The sequence below is a fragment of the Nelumbo lutea genome, chromosome 6, assembly GCF_056320005.1.
Source record: "Nelumbo lutea isolate HS-2025 chromosome 6, American lotus-T2T, whole genome shotgun sequence".
NCBI lineage: Eukaryota > Viridiplantae > Streptophyta > Magnoliopsida > Proteales > Nelumbonaceae > Nelumbo > Nelumbo lutea.
Genome location: NC_142689.1, coordinates 64,701,816 through 64,728,925, shown reverse-complemented (window position 1 = coordinate 64,728,925; position 27,110 = coordinate 64,701,816). Strand labels below are relative to the sequence as shown.

At 39.2% G+C, this 27,110-nt stretch overlaps 1 protein-coding gene and 1 pseudogene across 4 annotated transcripts; one reads left to right on the top strand and one right to left on the bottom strand.

Moving 5' to 3' along the window:
• The first annotated feature begins 1,357 nt into the window (after positions 1 to 1,357).
• LOC148849279 (Transcription elongation factor (TFIIS) family protein) lies at positions 1,358 to 11,879 on the top strand. Of its 3 annotated transcripts, XM_088948152.1 has the most exons (4): positions 1,427 to 1,640; positions 2,158 to 2,253; positions 5,832 to 5,939; positions 8,289 to 11,879. In XM_088948152.1, exon 4 carries the CDS (start codon positions 8,408 to 8,410, stop codon positions 11,492 to 11,494), a length of 3,087 nt encoding a protein of 1,028 aa, XP_088804278.1. In that variant the 5' UTR covers positions 1,427 to 1,640; positions 2,158 to 2,253; positions 5,832 to 5,939; positions 8,289 to 8,407; the 3' UTR covers positions 11,495 to 11,879. The 3 variants fall into 3 exon arrangements, with proteins under 3 accessions (XP_088804279.1, XP_088804280.1, XP_088804278.1); XM_088948153.1 differs by lacking the exon at positions 5,832 to 5,939 and having other exon boundaries at positions 1,358 to 1,640; XM_088948154.1 differs by lacking the exon at positions 5,832 to 5,939 and having other exon boundaries at positions 1,369 to 1,640; positions 1,750 to 2,253.
• Positions 11,880 to 16,563: 4,684 nt separating this feature from the next.
• Positions 16,564 to 19,511, bottom strand: LOC148849278 (subtilisin-like protease SBT1.6 pseudogene; annotated as a pseudogene). The gene has a single exon (XR_016100239.1). The product of XR_016100239.1 is annotated as a subtilisin-like protease SBT1.6 pseudogene (transcript).
• Between the last annotated feature and the right edge of the window lie 7,599 nt (positions 19,512 to 27,110).

Sequence of the window (27,110 nt, the reverse complement as noted above, 5' to 3'; positions counted from 1 at the left end):
AGTTAGAGACAATTTAGGAGAAAGTGTGCCACTTGACTAAACATTATAAAAGCAAATCCCTATGTTAGAACTAATTAAGCGTATATATATATATATATATATATATATATATATATATATAGATGTTTTTATGACACAGTTTAGTTACAATTTAATTTCATGCTAAGCAGGGGTTGTTATACGATATATAAGAAAAATACATTTATTGGGTTTTTGTCAAAAGTATCAACCTAAAGGTTTGTCAAGCTAATCGGGTCGGGATTTTATATTTCTTCGTCAAGACCCAACCCATTGACATCGCTTAATCCTTAGTTAGAACTTAGAAGTAGACATGTTCATGGGCCGGGCTCGGGTCGGGCTTTTACTCTTCATAAACAAGATTTTGTTAGGCCCGAGCTCGAGCCCAACCCTAATAAAAAGCCCGAAGTTTGGGCCCGAGCCCGAAGCCCGACCTAACAAAAGGACAGATCGGTGCTTGTGTCTGTGTTTGCCGCCGGTACTTGTGTCTGTGTCTGTGCTCGCCGCCGACCAAATAATAAGAGAGGAATAGAACAAAGGGCAAAGAGAAAGGACTGGCTGCCAGTGCCTGTGTTCGTCGGTGCTTGAGTTTACGTCTGATAAATGAACTGAGCTGAGATTCTGATAGTGAGAAGGAGAAATGAGAAGAGGAACAACCAAACAATGAAGAGAGAGAGAGAGAGAGAGAGAGAGAGAGAGAGAGAGAGAGAGAGAGAGAGAGAGAGAGAGAGAGAGAGAGAGAGAGAGAGCTCACAGTCATCGCTGGAGTTCGCTGGTTGTGCCAGTTTTGTCTTCCTGATAATGTTTGGTTATGTGAGGCTGTGACTGAGAAGGAAGTTTGTTTAACTAAGAAAAAAAGATGAGTGATAAGAGAGGGATTGAGAAGAGAGGGATTAATATTTAGGGTTAGGATTTAACTTGTACAAAAGTCGGGCTGGGCTTTTTTAACAAATCTCAGTCTGGCCCATAAAATAATCTGGCTCGAGCTTTTAGGCCCGAGGTCAAGCCCATAGACTAAAATACATGCTCAAGCCCGTCTGGGGGCCAGGCCGGCCCGTCGGACTACCGGCCCATGAACATGTCTACTTAGAAGCAATGACGTGGCACTAATTCCTCTTGAGTCATTTACAACATAAGGATGCCCTTTCCTTTAATTCCATCAATAAAATAAGTAAACGATTAAATGAAATGGTATGGGCGGTGGGCAAAGTCCTTAAAGAAAAAGACAAAGAAACCCTTGTTTAGATGCTTTGAAAATTTAAAATAGGAGGGGCGCTTTCGTCATTTAACATAAATGCATTGGGACAAAATGATTGGAATGTCCCCTTTCATCAAAAATAGGACGTGCCCGAATCACCTCCCTCGTTTCACATCTCACTGTTATATATATAAAGGTTACTGACTTGCTTATAACACTTTTGCTGGTTCTGTTTGTTTTTGTTTGGTAGTGAAAAGGAACCCTAGAGAGCAGATTGTTCGAAGGCGGTGAAGTTACGGGGATCAATTTTTGAAGATTGAAAATTAACAGGAAAAATAAAAGGAGGAATAAGTGAGGGTTTGAATTTAGCACCTGGAACGAAGTCAAGATTTCTGCATCGAAGGCTACTTCCGCTTGAAATTAGGTTGGTACGGTGTTTTTTTTTTTATTTTTTATTTTCCCTCTTCTTCTTGTTCTTGTTCTTCTGTTCCTTCCGCCTCTATCTTCTTTTCTTATTCTTCTCTCTCTCCTAGGAGCTGCGTTGCAGCGGCTGCTGTGCAAAATCAGGGGTTTGCTCCCTCATCCTTGAAAGCAGTGGCGGAGGCTCCGACCCTGACTTCTTCTTCTTCTTCTTCTTCTTCTTCTCCTCTTCTTCCTCTTCTTCTTCTTCCTCGTCCTTACTGAAACACTAATGTCACCCAGACACTTTCGCCCTAATCTCTCTCTCCCTCTCTCTCTCTCTCTCTCTAAGTTGTGAACCGATCTCTTCATCTCCGTTGTTGAAACACTATTCCACCCTAATCGCTGCCTTTCTGTCCCTGCAAACCACAATTAGTTTTGTGTATATTTTGTAATATTTAATTCTTTTAACCTTTTAGTATTCCAATATTTTTTTATAAGAATAAAATATACGAGAATGCTTTTTTCCCCTTTTTATGTAGAAACCAATATGAGGCACTGATACGGGCATAGTATGGAAGTATGAATTGAAGTTTCCGGAAGTCCTTACCCGCCTCCTATAATCACATATTTACTAGGTGATTTAATTTTCTTCTTCTTCTTTTTTCTATGCTAGATGATTCTTTATTAAATTTGAATCAAATGTTTTATCTCTACTAAATTACACTCAGTTGTTCAATACTTGTATTATTGTCATTTATCTTTTATCTGAAACAAATGCTTCTCTACTGAACTTGTCCATTTACAAATTCTTATTAATTTTTGTTACATTTGTAATTCTTCGTACAAATTATCACGGAATTGAAATGTAGTGTACTTAATTTGATGCCTCAATTCTCATAATCCGCATATGACAATAGCAGCCTATGCTTTATTTGTATTGTTCTCTACCAACTGAACTAGTGGGCCCTTTTTTGTTATATATTTGATGTTTTAACAGTAATATGCAATTATCCTCTCATTTAAACTTATTTTTAAATATTAATTCGTTGTATGCTTGAGTGTGGCCAGAGCTATGGTGGTACCGTGGCTATAGCATGCTTCCTGCCACCAAAGCAATGCCATTGCCATTTACTACACTGGTTAGAACAATCTGCAAGGGGCTTGTTTTGGCTTCTTCATGTTGATCTTTTTGATGGGTTACTACTTACTACATGGACCCATACTTAAAAAATGAAGTCTTTTTTGAATTTAAAGTTTGAATTGATACGAGGTTTGTCTAGTCTCCTGAAACCAAACTTTACGATCTAGAGGTTTTATCTTATTTAGATGGAACTCTATGGGTTGATCCCATTCTAATTTATTCCCAAACTTAGCCATTTCCGTTCCAACCTGTTAGAGAAAGATTGGCCAAAAAGATCAGCTTGTTATTTATGGAAAGTGGACATTTGTTGAAGTGGTGTTTCAAACGACTGATTTTTAAGGTGTTGACATCTTCTAATTAAGGTATCATGGAGTTCTGGATGACAGTTGTTGCAATAATATTTGTTTTGCACTTTTACTTCCTATACATGCCTACTGTAAGTGTACTCATGTACTGGTATCAGACTCAGTAAGTAGTCAATACAACACCAAATGCTGCTCGGACACTTCTAATGTATAGTTTATAGCATTTAAACTTTTAATATATGTAAATTACATATTTTAACAAATCATACTACATATATGTTAAAACAAATCATACTACATATATATTTTAACAAATCATCATCATCATCATCATCATCATCATCATCATCATAAAAGGGAGTAATCTTGGAGGATAAAGAAAGAAATAAGGAAGTAATCTTGGAGACTGGATGGAACTTAACTTTGATGGAAGTAGTTTTGGTAATCCAGGTCCGTCTGGAATTGGAGGAGTAATTAGGGATGGGAGTGAGATCATTTGTGGCTTGTTTTTGGGGCCTATTGATCAGGGTGATTCAGTGAGAGCTGAGCTCTTGATGGCTATTGTTGGGGTGCAAATAGCCAAGGAAATGGGGATTACAAGATTAATAGTAGAAGGAGATTCAAAAATAGTCATTGGCTGGCTGAAGAAAAGAGAAGGGGTATTATGGCAATTCAGAAATGATCTCAGGCGGTTCAAGATGCTGTCAAGACATATGCAAATCCAGTTAAGATGGGTTAGGAGGTCTGCTAATGGTTTGGCAGATGGCTTAGCTAAATAAGGAGTGAATAGACATCATTTGTTTTGGAATCAATGTTAGTTGGGAAGTGGTGGGTTCTCTGCTGTATTGGGTGTTATCTCTAATAACTTCTTGTTGTACTATTCTCTTTTTAAGTTCTAATAAATCTCTTTAAGTTGCAGATCAAAAAATAAAGTAAAATAAAATAAAATAAAAGGGAGTTCTTCCCTTTTCCTGATTATGTGGGTTGATTGAGTTCTTGGTTCTTTAGTTCATATTTCCTAAAAATAATCTCTTCATTATTGATTTGGATTGAGAGAGGGGGGGGGGGTTAAAAAAAGAAGTAGAAAACATGGTAGTTCTAGTGGCAGCCTCTCTAAAGCCTAGCATAAAGAAATATGGTTTAACAGGAGAATATGCTTCGATGTATCATCTCCTGTTAGTATATGATAAAATAAATTCTTATGAATTAACATTCTAGTATTTTGAGTTTACTGGTAGAGGACCCTGCAAAGCGAGGCTTGTTGGATTAGCACATTTATCATATTCATATTTATTGCTCCCTCTGTTTGGATTGAGGTGTCAGCATGTATTGGAAAATTCGTTCAGTGGTTTTTTCCATTAACCATGATTTAAAATTATTAAGAAACTCATACCCCTAATTATACCTGTATCTTTTCTGTATTGGTCCATCGTCAACATGAAATAAAAAGGAGAATATTGATGTTTATCATTTTCCATGAAAACTAAGTTAGGAGCTGTACCTGAACTAGTCACTAGAGTATTGATCAAACATATAAAGCATAAACTTGGTGCTTTTGTTTTATGATATTTGGCTCGAAACCATTCCTATTATGAAAATACATACTACTTTCCTCTAATTTTCCTTGGTTAAAATAGTTACAAATTGATTTTACGGTGATTAATTACATTTCTTTTGTACAGTAAAAAGTGTTCTGTTCTTTCGATGTACGTACTAAATTGTTATAGGGACAGGCACATATTTAACTCTATTTTAAAAGGAAAATCATAGTCTAGTGCAGTGCACATATTTGTATTTCAAACCCATATCACTATTTCTATGTATGTATCAGGTAGTTTAAACCATGCTTATTTTCGGGATGTTTTGTGTATTGCCGTGCTTTTTCTTGGTGTGGATTGTGTCCCTTAAGGACATGTACCATCGCCTTACTTAGAATTTTCATTTTGAGTTCTTAGTTACTGTCTAAACTGTCATTGCCATTTAAATGGTTTAAGAAAGTTAATTTGTACATTAAACATTTAATGTCTTTTGTTGTTCAAATGATCAATTTATATCAATTAATATGTTGCTTTTAAGCATAAATTTCAAATGTCATTAACCCTCCAGCAGGGTTGGGATTGCCTGACATCATATTTCTGTTGGGTGGTGATAATTGTACTCTTTATTTAACTTCATCAATGAAAGTTACCATTTCCTATAAAAAAAAAGGGTCATCAGTCCACCAACCCTGTTTACTCCATCTACTCAACAAATGATCTCTGACAAAGGTGATGAGCTTCTCCATATGCAGATTGAAGATTATTTCAAGCACATTTGACACTAAATGCCCTCCAAAAGTTGAAACTTGTGACCCAACCAAACCCTAAGTCAAACACCTATCTCTGGATATCGTTTGGATGAACACATATGTCTAGATATCATTATCTCCTACTACCACTCTGTTACTCTCAAGACAATTATCATAGAGAATTAAATTGGTCACTTTTGTCTTGATGACAGATTGACAGATCTACTAGTGATTACATGTTCAAATCAGTTTCCAGGCTGAAATGTGGGAATAGGGTTTGGATGAATATGATATTTGGGGATTAAATCAACTTTCCATCTGTTAATTAAGGATTCTAAGTCATATATTACATTTAAAAAAAAAGGTCATATATTAGATCTCTTTCTTTTGTTTTATTAAATGCTTAATAATTTAATTACATTGTATTATTGTATACTAACCCATTAACGTCACAATCATTATTTATAATATGGTAAACAGAAGTCAAGCAACCCAATAGAAGTGGTTCTACAATTCATTCTGTTGCCAGAAAATTAATTGAAGGGTAGTGAATGCTCTTCCATTAAGGCCAAAGCTAGAACTACCAAGGTACTGTAGCTCCTTTGCCTCTGTCCCTTGATTTGGTTGGTTGTTTATTTTTATCATGGAACTTCCACTTGAACATTTTGGTTGTTGACAGAATATTGTTTTTCATCAGTTATTAAATCAAAGAGATAATAAAACCAAAATGCAATCTTTTGATTCCCTGATGAGGATCCAGATCCAACCTTTTGTGGTAAGCTAAAAGAGTAGATGCATTATTACATCAACATAACCCAGAAAAACAAAGAACTAAAGTGAAATTATTCTTGGTTGCAGCACCCTAATGTAAGTCTTGTCTCCCACTACTCTAGCTAGGCTTGGTTGATTTCCAAACTCATCTGATTGAGATGTTCATTCTAGATGCTGAAGCTCTAGGTTCTCTAAATTGGTTTCTAAAATGCCAAGCAGCCTTCCTTCTCTGTACCACCCAATGACTGTTTTCAATTCTTAATCTCTCAACTGTAACTCAACTCAACTACATTTTAATGCCAACTATTTGAGGTCAGCTACAAGAATCCTATCCTGCCATTATAGTCAATCATGAGCCGTATTTTCTGTCAAAAATTCTTAATTTAATTTTTACCACTTCAGACAATGTTTTCTTTCGTCTTTCTCTCGCTTTTTAGGGCCTACTACTTACACAAATTCACTCCTCAGTGCAGGCATACTTAACCTGCAAAACTTTTGAAAAAGAAAATAAATGAGAGTTATAGAAGTATAGATAAGCTGTAGGCCATTTGAAAAAACCACATAGAATATGTTCTGAAGTTCCTACACTTTCTTTTAATGGTTTTGAACAAAAACACAAGCCTACTCTCAATGTATAAAGTATGAACCCATGAGCTTATCATCTTGTTGGTTTTTGATAGACTTAGAGATCACTATTTGTTATGTCTTGTGGGAGTTAAATGTTTGGTGTAATGGTGTTGGGTGTGTTTATTAATGGTCCTTTATTTTCATGCAAAATTTTATAGGGGGTTAGATTATTTTGAAGAAAAAATCTGTTAATAGTAGAGTTTTTGAAGGGAGGAGGAAGAGCTCAAAATATTGAACATAGAAAGTTCTTCACAAATTGGATATTGGTGCAAGGAGAGATGAATGAAATTTTTTTCTTACAAAGGGGTGCCACAAAACCCTGAAGTTCCTAAACTGATTGCTGAATTTTCTTGTCTGGACAAATTACCTTATTTTTATCCCGTCTGACAGATGATGTCACCAATGAAGAGTTCAAGACCAATCATCAGGTGGGCCGCCTCTAATGGGCCATGTGTTCTGGTCCCTAGTCAAGGTCATCCCTGTGCTAATCATGTCTTATGACAATGGTGTTTCATTGGGTTAATTCTTTGAATCTGTTTTCACTGTACTCGCATGATGATTTAAGAAGGAATTGGAAGGATGAGGTGGCAACATCAACAAGGAAGAGCAAATCTCAGAAAATCTCTGACTTCCTGATGATATCTTTATTAAACTTAACTTTGATGGTAACAGTTTTGGCAGCCTAGTCCCTTTGGGGTTTGGAGGTGTGTTTAAAGATAAGAATGGTAACATTTTAGCCTTGTTCTTAGGTCCTGTGGGCTTGGGGGACTCTACAAGAGCAGAACTAATTGCTGTGCTTTGTGCCTTTGTGGAGTTAAAAAAGCAAAAGAGTTGAACTTAGAAAGGATGGTTATTGAAGGGGACTCCCAAGTGGTGATTGGTTGGCTGATGGACGAGACTGGGGCTGTTTGGACTTGCATAGATGCCATAAAGAAAATAAAATTCTTGACCAGGGGAATGGTAATATCTATCCAGATGAGTTCCAAGGGCGAAAAATGGGTTGGCTGACTCATTAGCCAAGCAATGGGTAAATAGAGGGCATTGTATTGGCCTCAATGCAATGGGAGGTTACAAAGACTTCAGATGTGCAATGTGTACATCATTAATATGGACAATATCCATAGGTCACAGAAAATCCATCAAGAAACCTCCATCAGTATTAAGTTTAACCTTACCTTGAGGTGGAGGTTGCCATTCATCCCATTATTAAGTTCTAGGAGATGTAGGCTTAATGGGTATAGGAAGTGTGATTGCCCATCTTTTAAAGACACAAGTTCTATAACAATCCTTGCATCATATATTTGTATTTGTGTAATGTGCATATTATTATTCATAAACAAGTTTCTTTCTTTTTTTTTTATTTGATTTATTTTTCCTTTTGTTGGGTGGGGTTTGTTCAACTTCTAACTTTCACTACCCAAGTGTTTCATAAATTCATTTCATATAACCTTTGTTTTTATAGAAACATTATATTTCTTATGCTGGTTCTGACATCAAACAGTTGTATACTTAGCCAGCTTACAATGTCATGTATTGCAGAGAATCACTTAACTGGGGCCAAGTCTTAAGCTACAATTAGATTTCACAAATAACTAAAAGAGCATGTTAGAAGGATTGACTCAAAGCTTGGAACTACCCATTTGGTGTATAAAAATAGAATGACGCTAGAAGACTTCTTTACCCTGACTGAGATAAAGGATGGGCTTACAGCCCCTGCCAGAGTTGAGGAGTTAGTCTTTGTGATAAAGGAAAAGGATCCTCTGGTGAAGAATGTTGGGGAAGCAGCAAGACAGTGGTCTACTGTTGCAAGCACCTTGGCAGCCACTGAGAATCAAGGTTGTCTTGACCGCTTTATTTATTTAGATGGACTCTGTTTTCTAAACCAATGGCTTTGTGAAGTGCAGAAATTCAGTAAAGAAAAAAATGACAGTTTTATAGAAGAATCAATAACTGCACTATTAGGAGCACTTGAGAAGCTGCCCATTGATAAAGAGAGATCAGTTTCTTCTGGAATTGGGGTGACTGTGAGTAATCTTTTCGGCCACCAGAGCTTCAAAGTTCAGGACAGAGCAAGAGCTCTGATTGATTCTTGGAACCAAAGCAAGCATGGTGAACCCATTAACAAAGATGCTGAGAAAAGTGAGACTTGCCTTGATGGAATTTCACCCAATGGAAAAATAACTGCTGAGAGTGATTGCTTGGAGAAGGTGGCTGCCAATGTTCCATCTTTCAGGGGAAATGCTGATGAAGATAATCATGTGGTGGGGCTTGCTGCAGGTGAATCTCAGCATTCAAGGAGCTCGGACAGCTCTCAGTTGCAGAGTCTCAGTGATACAAATTTCCCCATGTCTAATAATCAGGATACCTCTTCCACAACTTTGAGCAAGACAGAGGAAGATGGGCTTCCAGAAAATGCTCTGAGCTCCTCTGTCATGTCAAACAATCCTCAGGAGAACCCTTCTGTGATGGAAAATTCCTCTTTGCATCATACAGATGGAACAGGGACATGCCTTTCTCTAGGTCCAGCTGATGATAATATTCAGAAGTCCACAGATGATCCAGAGTTCAAAGACTTCACCGATGGTGATAAAGAGACAGATACACCAGTTGACTGTGGTAAGGACATTCCTTCTGTTTATGCATCATTGGGGCCTCAATGTGTTTCTTCAACTGATGATCCTGATGCTCAGCAATCTGTGGTGGAACCTGCAAAAGAGATGGAATTTTGTCTGAAGAAGAATTCCTCGCTTGGTCTTGACAGTGATATAGTCATGGCAGTGTCAGATCCAAAGAAGGGGTTAGTTGAATGTGGGGTATCAAAACAATCCAGAAGCAAAGTGGGGATTAAGTCTAGAGGTCAGGACAATGAATGCTTCCCCAATGTTCAGCAGGACCTATCTGGCAATGGCTGTATTCCAGGAAAGATGGAGGGTTCACATATTTCTTTTTGTGGGAAGGAAGATATTGGCCCAGTGAAAGATGTTATGGAACATTCCAGTAAACCAAATTTGGTGGTAGGGAAAGGAGAGGAGTTAGGACTACCTGCTGATGTCTCACAATGGACAATGGATACCAAAGGCTCAGATAGGATTGACAAAAGATCAGAGATGGACCTAGAGTATGGTGTTGATGATGCACTTGAAGTTGCCAGGCAAGTTGCCAAAGAAGTAGAGCGAGAGGTAGTGGATTACAGAGAACCATTGTGTACTTCTTCTGAGAAAAATTCAGCAGGTGGAGTTGTGCAACCCCGAAGCCCTGATTCTATAAATGGTGAGCAGGACCAACAGACATTGGGACCAGAAAATGAGGTGCAAACAGGACAAAATCTTTCTGCAATGGCATCATCGCCAAACGGAGAACATTTAATAAATCCAGATAACAGGGATGAAAAATCAGAAGACTGCATTCAAGATGTGGAGACATCCCAGGTCACTGAGGCTGCTCAGGAACCAGAAGATGCTACTGAGAAAGGAATCTGTGGTTTTGATTTGAATGAGATCTGCTCAGAGGAAACTGATCGTCCAATGACCCCAATCTCTGCTCCTATTCCTGTTGTTGCCGTTTCCAAAGCAGCAAATACTGCTGGAATTCTGATGACCCCTCTGCTCTTTGGGGGGGAACTGGGATGGAAGGGCTCTGCTGCAACGAGTGCTTTCCGTCGAGCATCTCCTCGCAGGACTCCAGATGGTGAAAAGACACCCTCTGTTGAGGGAAGCAGCTATAGTTCAAAGCAGAGGCAGGATACTCTTAATATTGATCTTAACATAGCTGGGGTTGAGGATGAAGGGGTGGTCACTGGTCTTGTATTAACAAAACATATTCCAGTATCATCTGGCCTCCCTTCCGGGGAATCTTCAATTGAAGTGAGTTCAAAAAGGCAGGAGAGACTTAAGCTGGACCTGAATCGTGTTGGTGAAAATGAAGATGCCCCATCATCAGATTGGAGAATGGAGGGAAATTTCCTTCATCATCACCGAAATGGTAATCGAAGCCCGTCTCCTTCCTCAGCTTCATCCTCAAGGCAGCCTTCATCGAGAAACATTGACTTGAATGACAGCCCATGTGTTCATGATGATTCTCATGGTCGACCTTCTGAGGTGAAATTGTCTTCCCGAGACTTGAATGATCCTGTCATCTCTATTATGGGTGCTAGAGTGGAGGTCAATAAAAAGGAGATTTTACCCCAAACTCGGTTGTTGCTGCCAAATGGGCAGGTTGCTGAATCTGTGACTGGATCCAATATGGCAAGCTTAGGTAGTGGCATTGTGGCACGTCCTGTAATGACGTACACACCCACTCCTATGTTTGGTTACAACGGCCTCACAATGGGGCCGCCTCCTGTGTCTCTTCCACCAGCTATATATGTGCCTGGCTCTGTTCCTTACATGGTTGATTCAAGAGGTGCCCCCGTGGTGCCACAGGTAGTGGGTTCTCCGGCACCTGTCTCATCCTCCCGATTACCATTTATCATGAGTATGACTGGCCCTCCATCAGGATTGAATGGAGTTGGGCCATCACGTCCAGGATTTGATCTGAATTCAGGCTTAACATTAGCAGAAGGTGAGAACAGGGAAATGGGGGGCTTCCCGCCGCTATTTATTCAGGGGCAAGGCCGCTCTTCTGAGGAACAGATAAGGTCTGTGTCACAGTCGTCAAGCTCAGGTATGGTAATGAAGCGAAAGGAGCCCGACAGTGGATGGGACCCATATTCCGGCAGTTTCAAAAAGCAACCACCATGGAATTAAGATTTTTTTTTTTTTTTTTTACTTTTAATTTACCCAGGGCTCCTTTCTTTCTAGGGAGGAGCTGCTGTTGGTGTAGGAAAGAAAATATAAAAGATCAGTGCTTACATTACCAAACAAATGGCCGAAGAGATGGATAGAGAAGCCAATTGGCTTAGGTGGAAGGGGTGGAACTGAATAAAGCTGGAAGATATGTCTGATTGCCAGCGACGGGTTGGGGGTAGAGTAGTCTTGATTGTTCTTTCTTCAATTTTTATTTTATTTGTGATCTTTTCCTTTTTTTTTTTTTACCCATAGAAGTCACGACCAGAGAAAGCTGGGTCCAATGTATCTGTATACTTCTCATAAATATCAACAGGAAATGAAAGAATTGGATCTTTTTTCTTCATGGTGTTCGCTGTGGACAATGGGCTTCATTCCCCAAACTGTGATTTGTTAGGTCCTTGGACGGTACATGAAAATAATTTATGATAGTTTTTCCTTTCCTAATAGGCTGATACCCATGATCCAGAGAGATTAATTCAAAGATTGGTTAGTTTTTCCCGCATTATGGACCACTGGACCTCAAGTCAACCCAACTGGTCGTTTACCTGGCCGAGTTGAATCTCAATACCTTATCCGGCAGAGTTGCTCTGTCCAAGTTGAATATCGAGGTAAGGTTGCGTTTGGATATTCATGTCAGCTTTGACGTGGGAAATTGCATCTTTAACATTTAGTTCGAGTCTGGTAGAAGCGTCAGTCCATTGAACACTGAAAATTGCAAGTTGGAGGCTTCTACTGGGTGGCAACACAATATACTTGGTGCGCTTCAGATGCATCCATATGCTACAATTCCCTCTTGGTGAAGAGTACTTGAAAACACAAAATTAATTGTAAAAACGGAGATATCTTTTGTTATTTCAGTGATGAGATGCCCCATGTTTTAGAAATGTGATTGGTGCCTAAGCCCAAATCATTCTTCTCCGGTGGAGGGCAACTCAAAATCCTCTATTTTTGCATAATCTCTTAGTTTCATTTGCTTTTAGGAAAGTTATTAATTTATAAAAAGCTATTATTAAAAGGAACAATTTTATCTTATATAAGTGTTGGAAAATTTCTCCCTAAGTGGAAAAGTTATTTATCCCTCGGGAGATGGGTATCAATTACCCGGATAAGTAGTGTCCAGAAAAAAATAAATCTGAAAAAGGAACATGGATTCTCATTGACCAACTTTCCACCCTCTCAAAAAGGAACGTGAAGCAAGGTTTTTAAAACTGACCTGGAGAATGACCCGGTCAGGGGTTCGGTTCCCGGGTCAAACAGTCGGCCTGTTCTGACAAAAAAATAAAAGAATAAAAAACAGTCAAAACCGTTTGAACGGTTAACCACCCGGGTCAGCGATTTGTTGACCAAAATCAACGATTTTTGAGAAAAATCCGATTTTGGGGAAAAACAGAAATAGTTACTTGACCGTTTCTCGATTTTTTCGGTCCGACTGTCCGTCCGGTCCGGTTTTGAAAACCATGACGTGAAATGAGTACTGAGTAAATTATATATATTGTGCAAGATGCAACCGCTGGTTGGTAAGTCTCTTACCATTAGCAGAGACTTAAATCAAATCCCGCCAACACCTGAATTAGGGGATGGGCTACCCCGTTGCGTAGCCCTTCAAAAGAAATTAAAAAAAAAATTGTTGCAAACACTGGCCTTTTAACTTCAAGATACCTACCAACCATCACATAGAAGGGAATGGATGGGATGGCTCTAATTTTAAGCGTAAGTAATGGTTGGCTTTTCTGAGATGTATGATAAGTCCCTTCTCAAAGTGATGGTCAAGCCATGAAAAATGTAACACAAAACGTCATTTGTCTCGTGGGCTTTGTTTGCTTGCTTGTTTGGATTGTACATATCTGCTCCCTTTGACCTTATGCAGTAGTTGGTCATGGTGAACATATATCATTTTCACTTTCTTGGCAAACATCAGGTGTCTTGTTTCTAAGTTTCAATTATGTCGTTTTGTATATATTCCACGTTAAAACAGTATAGCACATATGATGGCCTCTATGGCCTGTAACAATGTAGGATCATCAACCAACCGTATGCCTTCATCCAAACTCCGCCACCCTGGATATATGAGAAAAAAAACTCCTATCTTTGTTTATCCATGGGTGTTGGAAATTGGAAAACCAGTTCAGCTTTCTATCTCAAGTCATGAACTCTTTCTTTTGATTTTCAAAAGAAAGCTTAGTATATGTTTGATTTTAAAAAAATGGTGCTACTGATGTATGGTTGAAAACATTATTTTCTCAGAAAATTGTGTCTTTATTTTTGTTTGGAATCGTTACTATCAGGTAGGACGTTTTCTTGAACAATAGCAACTTTTTCTGTTTGGTACTCTAGGAAACATTTTCAACACTGGTACAAATTATCCAGTGCCACATCACTGCCCTTATTCCAGGAAATGCCAAATTTAACATTACTCCAAATCATGACTTTCCCATTTCTGAGGCGTGACTTAATACACCATTTTTTATAAAAAAATAGTTCCAAACAAATGCCTATTTTCTAAAAAACTATTTTTTCTAATGTGGCCCCGTTGCTCCAACAAACGGCAACGATACCAAAACAGCCGCTAATGGGCACAGACGAAAACTCAGTGATTTATGGATTCTTGTATATATAAAGAAAAATCAAAACAAAGCTGTGAGGGGAGCTTTATTGAGTCCAGAAGTCTCCTCTCTTCATGGTGGGCCCCATTGATAACTGTGCCCATAAGCCTGATTTGTGCTTCTAAATTTGGATTAATACTTTAGAATCCCCAGAAGGCATAATTGCCATTGCCTGCTGCTTGCCTCGTGGCAAAAATGTTGACGATTCTTCTGTGTGTTTGGTTCGAGCTGCCTATAGCTATGTGGACATTGATTTCCTGCCATCTCCGCATTCCCCTTGACAAAGGGATTTCAAAACAACCATCTCCCTCCATAAGGATTTCAAATCCATCCAAGAGAGAAATTTTAAAATGAGTAGTACCTCCCTAAGAATTTCATCTTCTCACTTGAATTGTTGGAATTCGTTCCTTTAAATTCCACCCATTTTCATATTCTGGCTGACCCACCTTTAACGAAAGCACACACAATTCCACTTTTATTATCCTCGTCAGTACAGAGACAACCAAAGAATTCAGAGACTTATATATATATATATATATTCATTCAATAAGAGATTACTTGAAAAAATTTTCAAACTGAACTCTCAGAAGTCAGAACAGTAGACCCAATAAAGGCTATCTAATAGAAACCCCAAAAAATATTGGATAGTAATAAGCATCAAATGAAATGAGTGTTTGTTTTTCAAATAATAGAATATCAGAATCCATGTTGTTCCAAGAAAGATTGCAACTTCTATATTTAATTTCATGTTTGCAACTTTGCATTGAGTTCAAAACCTAAATACCTTTTTTGGTTGATAACTAATATCTAAAATAAACCTTGCATCCAATACAGGGATGAATTTTACCAGTAAATTAAACCAGCCAATGAAATGATCACAGATCCAAGCGAAAGAAGCGAATTTTTTTCCTCTTCTTTTTTCTTTTCTTGTGAGTGGATATATTTTTTTGAAGGGTGCATAGTAATATGACATGTGACATATGTATTTCCATATTGTGGTAAATTTACTTTAAATATCATATAGAACCATGAATTAATTAATTGTCAATAAGCAAGTGAGGCAACTTCACATTTAATACGTGGTTTACCTACTGGTTTATCTCTGTTCTAAGCCTTTAACCAAGGATAAATGAGACATGGCTAATTTGGCCAATATTCTATCAAAAACTATTCTTTCCCCCCAATTTTGCAAATTTGCAAGCACATTTAGCTGTCAAACAATTCAAAAAATGTGACTAGCTTGACTTCATATATCATGTAAAAAATGGATACATTGCATGAGAATGCAGTGTAGTGTGATGGGGTTTACATAGTTTAGAGTCACCATCACCTAAACCTTGTCCAAACTATATAGGGTTGGCTACATGAATCCTGTTTCACCTCGTCATTCTGTTATTGTTCTGTTCAGTGTCATATATTCAATGTGTTAAAATTATGGACGCTTAATGCAATAATTTAGAGAGTGATGTTGCAAAAATTCTGAAGTTAGAAGGTTCAAAGTATCACATTCACATCATAATGAGTATTGAAAATGCAATTTTAAGGTGTGCATAAATTTCAATGAATGGCATTAAATTAGAGGCTTAAATGGCAGTATTAATATATAGGAAATAGAGTTCAGATAAACTAAAAAGAAAGCACTTTTTTGGAATGTTAAAAGTACAGGCTAGCCCACCCGGCTCCCAAAATAATAAAATAAACAAAGGTGATAGGATTGGAGGTGGGTCTTTTACATTACTTGGTTAGTTATGAAGGGGGAGAGGATTAGGTATAAAGCAAAGCAACAAAGTGCACTCATTCGTAATCAATGTTCCCACCCACATCACACTCCAATATCCAAATCCCACTACCAATGAATGGCACTACGCATTCTAAAAGCACAACAAAATTTTAAAAATTGTGGGGTGACGACATGCATGAGTTCCATACCACATTCATAACACGGATTGGATCAATCTAGACTTAATAATCTAAAACATTTATTGGATTGGACTGAACCTGGTCCATCTATAAAATTAGATTTGTATATTAAATTGGGTTGGACTGAATCAATATCGGTCCATTGATAGAAGATAAGAATATAGGTGTCAAGGTTAGAACCAATCTAAATTAAAACTAATTTGACCAGATTAAATGGTTCATACATTGAATCGGACTGGTCCAAATTGGTCGTAAGTATTCATCAGATTGGATTAGACCTGATCCATGTGCAATGAATTCATATTAGACCGGATTGGACCAAGTCCGGTCCAATACCCCTACACTGCTACACTGCTACACACACTCTTACCATGTCAGCTTTCTTCTTAATTTACGATTGCAACCCACCTCATTCTATTCCATCTTGTTTTAATTTTGATCCCAACCCCATTAACTTGAAATCTATTGCTGCTATTGCCTATATATAATATAGTCCATATGAGATGGGACAAACGTGCATGAAGAGCATTGCACCATCTATATATTGTCTTTAGTGCTTCACTTACATACATTGTGCGAGTAATTCACGAGTAAAAACAGCCAAGAGAAAATCAAAACCGTAAAAAGGAGAACGTCAGACAAGTAACAACCCAACCCAAAACCTAACATGTTCAAAGTAAAAAAACAGAAACAACCAATCCTATTTATAATAAAATAAACCCTGCTGCTAGCCTGCTAATGCTGGAACTGTTTTTGTTTCTCATCTACCGAGCGAATATTTAATCACACTCGGCCTAACCTAATCTAACGTTCCAATCTTACCAGCCGATGGATGCATTAAAATAAATTCAACCGTCGATCACAATGATTCCAATTGTGAGACCACGATGGGGCTTCGAACCACATGCTTCCCGTCCGACCAAGACAACGAACCATATACTATACCCGATTCACCCAACACCAGATTTCGAGTATTGGCAGTTACCGTCACAACGAAGCTCTGCTTCTTCACCGACTCTGAGAATACCAGCTTCGTCGGCTTTACCATCACTGAAATCCCCATGGGAGGAGCTTCGAGCTTCATTCTGTACACCGAGTTCATCGGTCCCACATTTGTCACCGTCCTAATGAAAGACTTGCTCGTGGTCCCCCTCGATGTACTCGGGAAAAGCGCCATGATCGACGGATAATTCAAATTTTCCGGCAACGGTTTCTTCACCGGACAATTAACTGGTGTCCTTGTGATCACTTGGATTGTATTTGGTCCGTAACCAATGGAACACAGGAAGCTCACGTAGTCGTTGTTTGAAATGTCGTAGACCAGACCAGGGTCCATTGCACGGTCGAGGTTGAGATGACCAGAGCCGAAATCGTACGGGGTTGCTGGTTTCCCGGTGGACTCATCAGTCATCAACTGCAGCCGGTTATCGACGATGCTCGCAGTGGTCATCATCGCCGATCGAATTGCTGCTGGGCTCCAATTCGGATGGGCAGACTTCAGTAACGCCGCAGCCCCACTTACGTGAGGGCAAGCCATCGACGTGCCCGATAAAATGTTGAATTCAGTTTTCCGGCTATCGGAATCTAACCCGGTTGGACCTATCGCTTCGGTCCAGGCAGCTAGAATGTTCACACCGGGTGCGATGAGATCCGGTTTAAGGATCTCCGGGGTTAAACCGTTGGGTCCTCGACCAGAGAAAGAAGCCACTACGGGCGCCGGCTTGACACCGATCACGGTGCCGCCGAAAGTAATTGTGGCCGTCGGAAACGAAGAGGACGAAATGTAGGACTTCACCGTGTCTCCTTCATTGGCTCCAACTGCACAAGCAGGGAGAAGATGAGCATCGCCGACGAGGCCTTCGCCGTTGGAGACTCCATTAGCGAGAATCATTCCAACACCTCCTGCTTTCTTCACGACCAAACCCTTGGCAACTCTCGGACTACTTCCGCGATCGCAGACAACAATTTTTCCCTTGACGAGGTTGGGATCAAGAGAGTTCTCCATACAGAGTGAAGCAGCGAGGACCTCCGATTTACCAGGATAAACCAGAGGGAACATGGTTCCGTTCAGTGGCTTCCCTGAGTAGAGCGATACGCCGGAGAGTTTCCGACCGTCGCCGAGAATTACACTGGCAGGGAAGCTGCGATCAATGGTCCCGGCTCCTACGGTGGTGAGCCATGGTGCAAGGTTCGTTACGGACATGCCATTCGGTCCATCATTTCCGGCCGAAGACGACATAAAAACCCCTTTCGAAACAGCGCCATAAGCTCCAATCGCGATTGGATCAAGATAATACGGCGAAGAAACGCCATCACCACCACCGATTGAGATAGAAATCACGTCTACACCGTCGGCGACAGCACGATCGAATGCAGCCAGTATATCGGAATCGTAGCAGCCAGAGTTCTTCCAGCATACCTTGTAAGCAGCTAATCGAGCCTTGGGAGCTACACCTTTCGCGATTCCATACGCATACCCGGCCATGCTCGCCTTGAACGTGTGTCTACCTGCAGCAGTCGAAGCCGTGTGAGTTCCATGACCATCTGCATCCCTCGGCGATCGAAACTCAACAGTTTCGTTGATCCCTCCGATTCCACCAGGTCCGCCGAATCTCCCCGCCGCTTCATGGCCTTTAGAGAAAAACCTAGCTCCGATGAGCTTCCGGTTACAATGAGCAGAGCTGAACTGAACTCCAGTCTCACAGACACCTTTCCACCGAGCCGGAACAGGGCCGAGATTCAGATCGGAGAAGCTCCGCCGCTCAGGCCAAATTCCAGTGTCCAGGATTCCAATTATAACATCGGATCCGTAATTCGATTCCGACCACAGGCCCTGCTGGTTCCGAAGGCCTAGAAATTGAGGAGAACGAGTGGTGTGGAGTTGCCGAAGACGATCTTCAAAGGCGGCAAGGACGGAAGGGTTTTGGAGGATGGAAGCAGCTTGAGTGGAAGTTAGAGTGGCAGAGAAGCCATGGAAGACTGTGTCATAAACGTGAAGGATTTGAACTGGATCGGCGAAGGCAGAGCTGTACCAGTGATAGTGAGAGGGGAATACGGAAGGCTTGGAATGCTCGTCTACACGAAAGATGAAGGTTTTGATTGTCTGATCAGTCGAAGCTGTTAGGGTTTGCAGAGGAAGATTGAGGAGGGATGAGAGAAAGAAAAAGAGAATAGACATGGGGAAGAGCGTGGTAGCCATTGGAGAGATGAAAAAGGTAAGGTCTCCGAGGAAGAGCAGAGACTAGAGATTAGTAGTGGGGGAAGTGGAACCCGGACTGAGAATGTTTGCTTTCATAGCTCCTTTTGTTTTTCTCGTTTTCTTTTCTGCAAATTTTACTCGTTTGTTGTCTGCGATGTTGGCGATAAATACGGAGATATAAAGAATTTGGGAGAATTCCACTTTACTAACATGAACTGTGGGAGTAGTGTCAAGTTAGTACCCTGCTTTCAAACGTCTCAAACGTGTCACTACGTTATCTAAACTTTTAAAAGTGTCAATTTAATTTATATACAGTTAATTATCTATTAAAAATGTTAAAACTATCCATTATCTTTAAAAAGTATATAGTTTTTACATTTTACCGGCCATTTTGGGCCGGGAACCCAATTGGGCCAAACCCAATTAGTATTGGGTTAGTCTCAAATAGATCAGTGTAAGGAAGATCAAAATCGGATTTGGTCGTTCCAATACCATGCTCACACGGTTCGCACAGTCCTCACAAGACCCTTACATCATTGTTAAGGAATATCTCCCTATGAAAAAAAGCATAGAGATATTCTGTTTCCACAGTCCTGCGAGGGTGATTCCAGAGTCTCTGGAAGGTCACGGTTGGAAAATGTTAACCTTATCAGACATTTCATTGTGGTCTGAAGAGTCTTCCAAGTTTAAACGAAAAAACCGTTCCAACACATTCTAGTATGATCTTCTATTAGAAGAATTCGGATCAGCTACCAATAAACCGTGCCAACAACATCCCAATTGGCCATTGCAGCCTTACATTGAAAACATCTCCCTGTAAATAACAAGGAAAATGTTATTAATCTGAGGCTGCAGTGGCCTGTTGGGATAGGATTAGTAGCGTTTTATTGGTAGTAGATACCTACCCCTACTGGTTGATCCTTCCTAATCTACGTTTTAGGGATACATATCATTTGGAAGTGTTGGAACGGTTTTTGTTAGGAGGAGATCCCTAACTCAAAGTCTGAAGGGGAAAAACACATCAAACAACCATTGTAAACCTTGTTTGTTGCCAAATGTCTTCAGCTTCGAAGATCACCATTCCCAAAGGCCAAACATTATGGTATTCTGAGATTTCATTTTCTTTAATTAGCTTGTCTACATCTTCCACCACTGCAGAGGTTCCAACACGGATCCATGTCTTCTCGCACTCTGTACAAGGGTTGTTGGAGAGATCCAATGTGAATTGTTTTTCTTTGTTACTAGTTTCAAAAATAAAACAAAATAAGCTGGTTTAAAAATAAATTGATTCTTAAAACAAAAACACAGAAAACATGTTCTTGATTACGTGTGTTTTTTGTATCCAATACTGAAACTGAAAACATGTTCGTTTAAAGAATACTTTTTATCTAGTTATTGATATGGATCCTCGGGGAGAGAGCCTCTAACACCAGTTGTGCCACTGCAAGCTATGAGCTTGTGAGTGCAAGAAGAGGTGAAGAGAATTAGGGTCTGTTTGGTTCAGTGCTAGAATTGGAATCAGAATGGTCTATTCCCATAATTAATTTGGTTCAAACATGAATGAGAATGAAAATTGAAATCAATAGGATTAAGATTTCATTCCCAATGGAGGGATAGGGAATAGTCATTCCCTCAAATAGGAGAATACTATTGCGGCAGGAATGAAAATGAGATTCCTATTCTGTCCAATCAAACAATTGGAATTGGAATAACCCATTCCCACTCCGATTCTAGACTCCTATTCTGGTGAACTAAACAGGGCCTTAGAGAGTTTAGAATGCAAGAGTGCATATATATATATATATATATATATATATATATAGAGAGAGAGAGAGAGAGAGAGAGAGAGAGAGAGAGAGAGAGAGAGAGAGAGAGAGAGACTTGAGGCAAAATGCCCTAGTATAGGCGTCGGGAGCTGTTGCACTTTCCATTCATGGGACACATGTCAATTGCCATCCTCTAAGGGAGTCCCTGATCGAGCCGTTCTCTGATGTGGCGCACACGTGACACGTCCTACCATGGATGGAGATGAGAGCAAGCCATTGCACCAACTTGGGTGGTTGGCTTGGAACTGGAACTTTCTTGTATCCACCACATGTCCCACTTAGTAAGACGCGTTGTCTTTCCTTGGCATTGACTTGCTGGTCATGCACAAGGGTTCAGGGGCTGGCGTGTTGTGGTTCTTCAACTCATCTACATGTCCTTCCTTGCCTCAATCACGTATCACTCGCTCATTGGGCATGGATTATCTATGTGTCTCGTATAGCTTTCGTTTATTAAATAAAAGTTTGTATTTAATTTGTCATCAAAACAAAGAAAAAGTGGTTGATAAATGTTTTTCTTGGATTTATTGACAATTAAGTGCCGTTAAATGCCACATTAACAGAACAGTAAATAAATATTTTTGTGTTGGGGAAGCATTAAAATGAAGTTTTCTCTAATGGTTGGTTTGCACGTAAATTAAGACAAGAATTTATCAATAAATATGCATATGAAATATCATGATGGGATAAATGCTCATTTGGCAATGGCATAGCACTGTTTATCGAATAAACAGAAGCCATACCAAACAATGCCTTCATTGCACCGCTTTTTGTAGTACTAAATTTGTTTTTGTTTTTAAAACCATAGTTTTGATGCTTTTAAAAACATAAATTGATTTTTGAAACAAAACCAACTTTTTAATGGGCTTAGGCGAACCTGGCCCAAGTTGTACATCTACTTTGCAATCCACAACTAGGGGCTGGTCTAACCCCCAAACCCAAGACTCCCCATAACCCACACACTTCGCTCTGGATTAAAGTTTTATTTTGAAATAAACACGAGCGAAGAACTTAGGATTGCCTAATTGTCCATTCAATAACTCAATCCTGTTACATGTGATTCTCAATCATTTAGGGTCCATTTGGTTTATGGCAATAGAGGTATGGAATTGGATCAAAATGGTCCATTTCGATTCTAACTGTTTGGTTGGATGAATCTAAATCCTATTCTCATTCCTGGTGGAATGGCATTTCCCCATTTGAGGGAATGGCCATTCCCTCCCCCTCCCTTGAGAATGAGATTTCATTTCAGTTTATTCCAATTCAGCTTTTGGTTCCTGTTTGAACCAAACATGTTATGTGAATAGACCATTCCAATTCTGATTGACTATAAACCCATGGGGCCGTTAATGATATAATGAAAATGTTTAACATATACGATATTGCAAACTAAAATACAGAATGTGCAATTGAAAGAAAAGGACACAAACTATCAAACCATACACAACGGGCCAGGTGATACAGAAATGAACATTTTTGAATCCTAATTAATTTGGACATTGATGAAAAGATCCCAATAGTTAGGCTCATGGAAAAAATGGAAATGCTACAAAATCACAGGAGTCATGGCAGAAAATTGATAAGTAGACCTTGTACAGAATACAGAGAAGGCATATCAATAACTGGCAAATTAAACTGTCTATTTCTTGGAGTTCAAACTTTCGAAACAATTGCAGGATTCATGGCAAAAATGTGGTAAGTATGATTTTCATCTTCCAACCTCTCTTGATCTTATTCCAGTTGTCAACACTTTGTTCATGGAAAATCTTTGTGAAAGCCAGACAACAATGCACATCTATTATTTACTTATAGCAAAATTCTATTAAGCAGATAGGTTTATGTAGAAGTAGGACTAGAGGGAGATACCTCACACTCCCACATTCCCTCGTCAACTTTCTGGGCGCTAAAAGTGTTATGTTGTATAATTGATAGGAGTCCATATATATATATATACAGTTGTTGTGTCAATCTATAAAGAATAACGTGTTACAACAGAAAGATAATGGTTATCTTTACCTATTGAGCAAAGTGATAGGGACTATCTTCATCTGTTATCGAGCTGTATAGTTGATGTGGCTTCCCTAACATCCCCTCACAAGCTGATAAGTCATTTGGACACGATAAGCTTGAGCTTCAAGTCATGGAATCGTCTAGAGGGAAGCAGTTTGGTCAGAATGTCTGCAACTTGATCCTTGCTAGGGAGGAAGTGAACCATCAACCACCTTCTCGCAAATAAAGTGAATGTCCAGTTCTATGTGCTTGGTGCGAGAGTGAAGCACTAGATTAGAAGCAAGATATTTGGCACTCAGGTTATCGCACCATAAAACAAAAGGAGAGGAAGGTTTCCAACCCAATTTAGTGAACAACATGCATAGTCACAAGAGTTCAACAGTGGTGGAGGCAAGGCTATAAACACGTCTAGTTTTCAAGTCCAAGCATTGATACCCCTTGTGATGGGGATTGTACCCAATAAAAAGACATGTTTGGAGTGAATATCTAGCTTCAAATCAATATATGGTCTCAAATTGGGATAGCAATCACACCCATATGCTTTCAAAAATAAATAATCAAGATCTAAACCGAATAAGCACCTCCAAGGAGAAACCATGTTGAGAATAGGTGTAGGAAGGCGATTAAGCAAATATACCATTGTTTTAAAAGCATCATACCAAAAGGCCTTAGGAAGAGAAGCAGTAGACATAAGAATTAAGCTAGTCTCACCGATAAGTCAATGGTGACGCTTAGCTGAGACATTTTGTGTGTGTGTGTGTGGACAAGAGCACCATAATGTAATGCTAGATTGGTGCAAGAGAGGTTGGAGATGATTGTACTCAGTTCCACCATCAGTTTGTAGAATTTTGATTTGCAATCAAGCAAATTCTCAACATTCTTTTAAAAGGTTTAAAAAATAGCATACACTTGAGATTTATGAGTCATTGGAAAAATCCATAAAAAATTATTGAAGCCATCCACAAATAGCAAATAATATCAATATCCATGTTTAGATAAAATGGGAGTTGATCCCCAAACATTAGAGTATAAAATTTCCCGTGGATGAGAAGCAACAAAATTAGTAGATGGAAACGACAAAGAATGACTCTTGCCTAATGGACAATTAGTACAGAAGGTGCGGTCCTTATTAGAAACAGGTAAACTAAAGGAACTGATAAGATGTTGGGTAAATTTTGGATTGGGATGTCCAAGTCTGCGATGCCAAATATAAGAGTTGGTTCTTTCTCCAATAAGAACTGATAGTTCACCATTATTATGCATTGTACGGAGATGGTAGAGACCACCATTATTTTGTCCGTGGAAGAGAGTTTTCCCAATCATATTGTCCTTTAGTGAGAAACCAATAGAGTTAAAAATGAAAGTAGCATTATTATTATGACAGAATTGGCTAATCGAGAGCAAATTCTTAGATATATGAGGCACTCACAATATATTATGTAGAAGACCCAATATGAGAAATGGGCAGACATAAACCATTACCCACAGTAATCTAGTCAGTGTCGTGATAGTCTTGATGAAGAGAGAGGTTCCCCAGTTTGGTGGTCATATGATTGGTAGCCCCAAAGTCAGGATACCAATTCTCATCATGTGGAGAATGGGAGGCTGATGCAATGTGAGTCAACTTGTTTGGACTTAGTACCGACTAGCTCAAGATACCAATGGCAAGTTGCTACAATGTCCCTTTTACAACCGCATAACTATCAAATAACTCCAGAGGTTCGGATATTAGAATTGCCATTGCATGGTTTCTGATTGTTGGAGTAAGATGGCTTTCGATTAGAATCACCACATGATGGCATGCAATACGCTTTTCAAAATGTAAGTAATAAACTTTGAATATCTGAAAAGGATAAATTATCAAGTTTGGTAGCAAAGATAAAACAAATGTGTCGTACTCTATTGGGAGTCCAAGAAGGTAATGAATCAGGTCTGATTCAGAAATAAGATAATTGGATGCAATTAAGGAATCAAAAAGACCTTTAACTTTTTGAATATAATTAGATGCTGACAGATTTCATTTCTTAAGATTGGCAAGTTTGAGTTTGAGATCATGAACTTAAGCTTTGCTGGTTGAAGAAAAAAGAGAATGTAGTCTATCCCATACCTATTTGGAGGTAGTGCATCCCACAATCTCAGCCAATATAGGTTCAGTTACAAAGGATAATAGCCAACTCATAATTAATTAGTCCTATTCATGCTAGATGATGAAGTCAAGATTGATCCTTCTTTCAGTTTCTCAATTAGAGGAAAAACTTAAATATTCTGATGGGCATGAAAATGATCCATCCACATACCCATAGAGTCGGTGGCCCTTTATTGCTAATGTAGTTTGCATGATCCAGCAGTAAGTCTACGCCATTGAGCTTTATTGAGATAACATTCATGAATCTTGCTCGGGAGATTGTGTTGATGGTTCGACCATTGCTAGAATCAGGTTGAGTTTATAATGAGGACGTACAGGCATTCTAAGGATTTTCAGAAGTCATGGATGTTTGTCACAATATTGGCTCTGATACCAAGATAGAGTAACACAAAGGGCGGAAAAGTGTTATATTGTATTAGAGATAGGAGTCCATATATATGCAGTTGTTGTGTCGATTTGATAAAGATTACAAAGAGATAAGGAATAACATGTTACAACAGAGAGATAATGATTATCCTTATCTATTGAACGGAGTGATAAGGATTATCTTTATCTATTACTGATTTGTATAGTTAACGCGGCTTCCCTAACAGATATATAGAAACCTATGAATTTCAAATACACGATGTTCACTAAAATAGTACCCACAATCAAGAAATTCTGAATTCAAGACAATAAAAACAGAGAAACAAAGATACATAAAGATCAAGTTGAGCTAGATTGTTTTTACTACTAGACCCAAGGGGAATGTTCTGTAAAGCCGTGTTTGGTAAGTCTTTCCATGCGGGCTTTGGGCTGTTTAAAAGCCCGGAAGACAAAATTATGGGCTTTTCCTGTTCGGCAATGGAGAATTTTATTGGGAATAAACTCTAGCCCATAAAAGACGTGAACAACCCGAATTTGGGCTTTTAGCACCCCGTCTTCTTCGAATGCGTACCACAACATGTACATTTGGGAGAATATGGGTTATCTTTTGACAAAAAACTATTTGAACGTACAAACGGGACCCACCAGTAATATGTGGGGCCCATCTTGGAAAATGTATGTAGGCCTAACATACATATCTATACATGGACCCCACATACATGTCCACCAGTGGCATGTGGGGGCCACCTTGGAAAATGTATGTGGGCCCTACACACATGTCCACACATGGACCCCACATACATGTCCACCAATGGTATGCGGGGCTTACCTTAGAAAAATGTATGTGGGGCCCACATTACATATTATGCATATGTTGAAATGTATGTGGGGCCCATTTGTGGTGATTGAACAAGGGGGCCCACAACTATGAAATCCACATTTAGACATGTATATGGGGTTCCACATGTGTAAAATGAAATGTTTGATAGCCCACACACAAGACATTCATATATACATAAAGCATATTTTCGTCACATTACCAAACGGTCTCCTTTCTTTTATGGTTTTTCGAGAGATCTATGAAAAATATTTCAATTAAATAGTCTTTGATCTTCCAAGATCTATTTCTCACCCTATCTTTTAACTGTTAGATCTTGCAATAGATCTTCTACAAAAGACTTGTCAAACGGGCACTAAGGTTAGCGATTCATCTCTTTGGCAGATCCATTTCAATATGAGAGTCCTAAATCATTCAAAACACATGCAGCATTATACAAAGTTAATTAAATATCAATATTCACATCTGGGAAACTATTAAATAATGGATGATTATACTAACTACTAAGGGTCTGTTTGGTTCCCGGTCGGAATTGGAATTGGAATGGTCCATTCCTAGAGTCTGTTTGGCTCATAAAGAAATGGAAATGGAAATTTGAATCAGCAGGAATAGAATTTCATTCCCAAGGGAGGGGCAGGGAATAGCCATCCCCTCAAATGGGGGAATGTC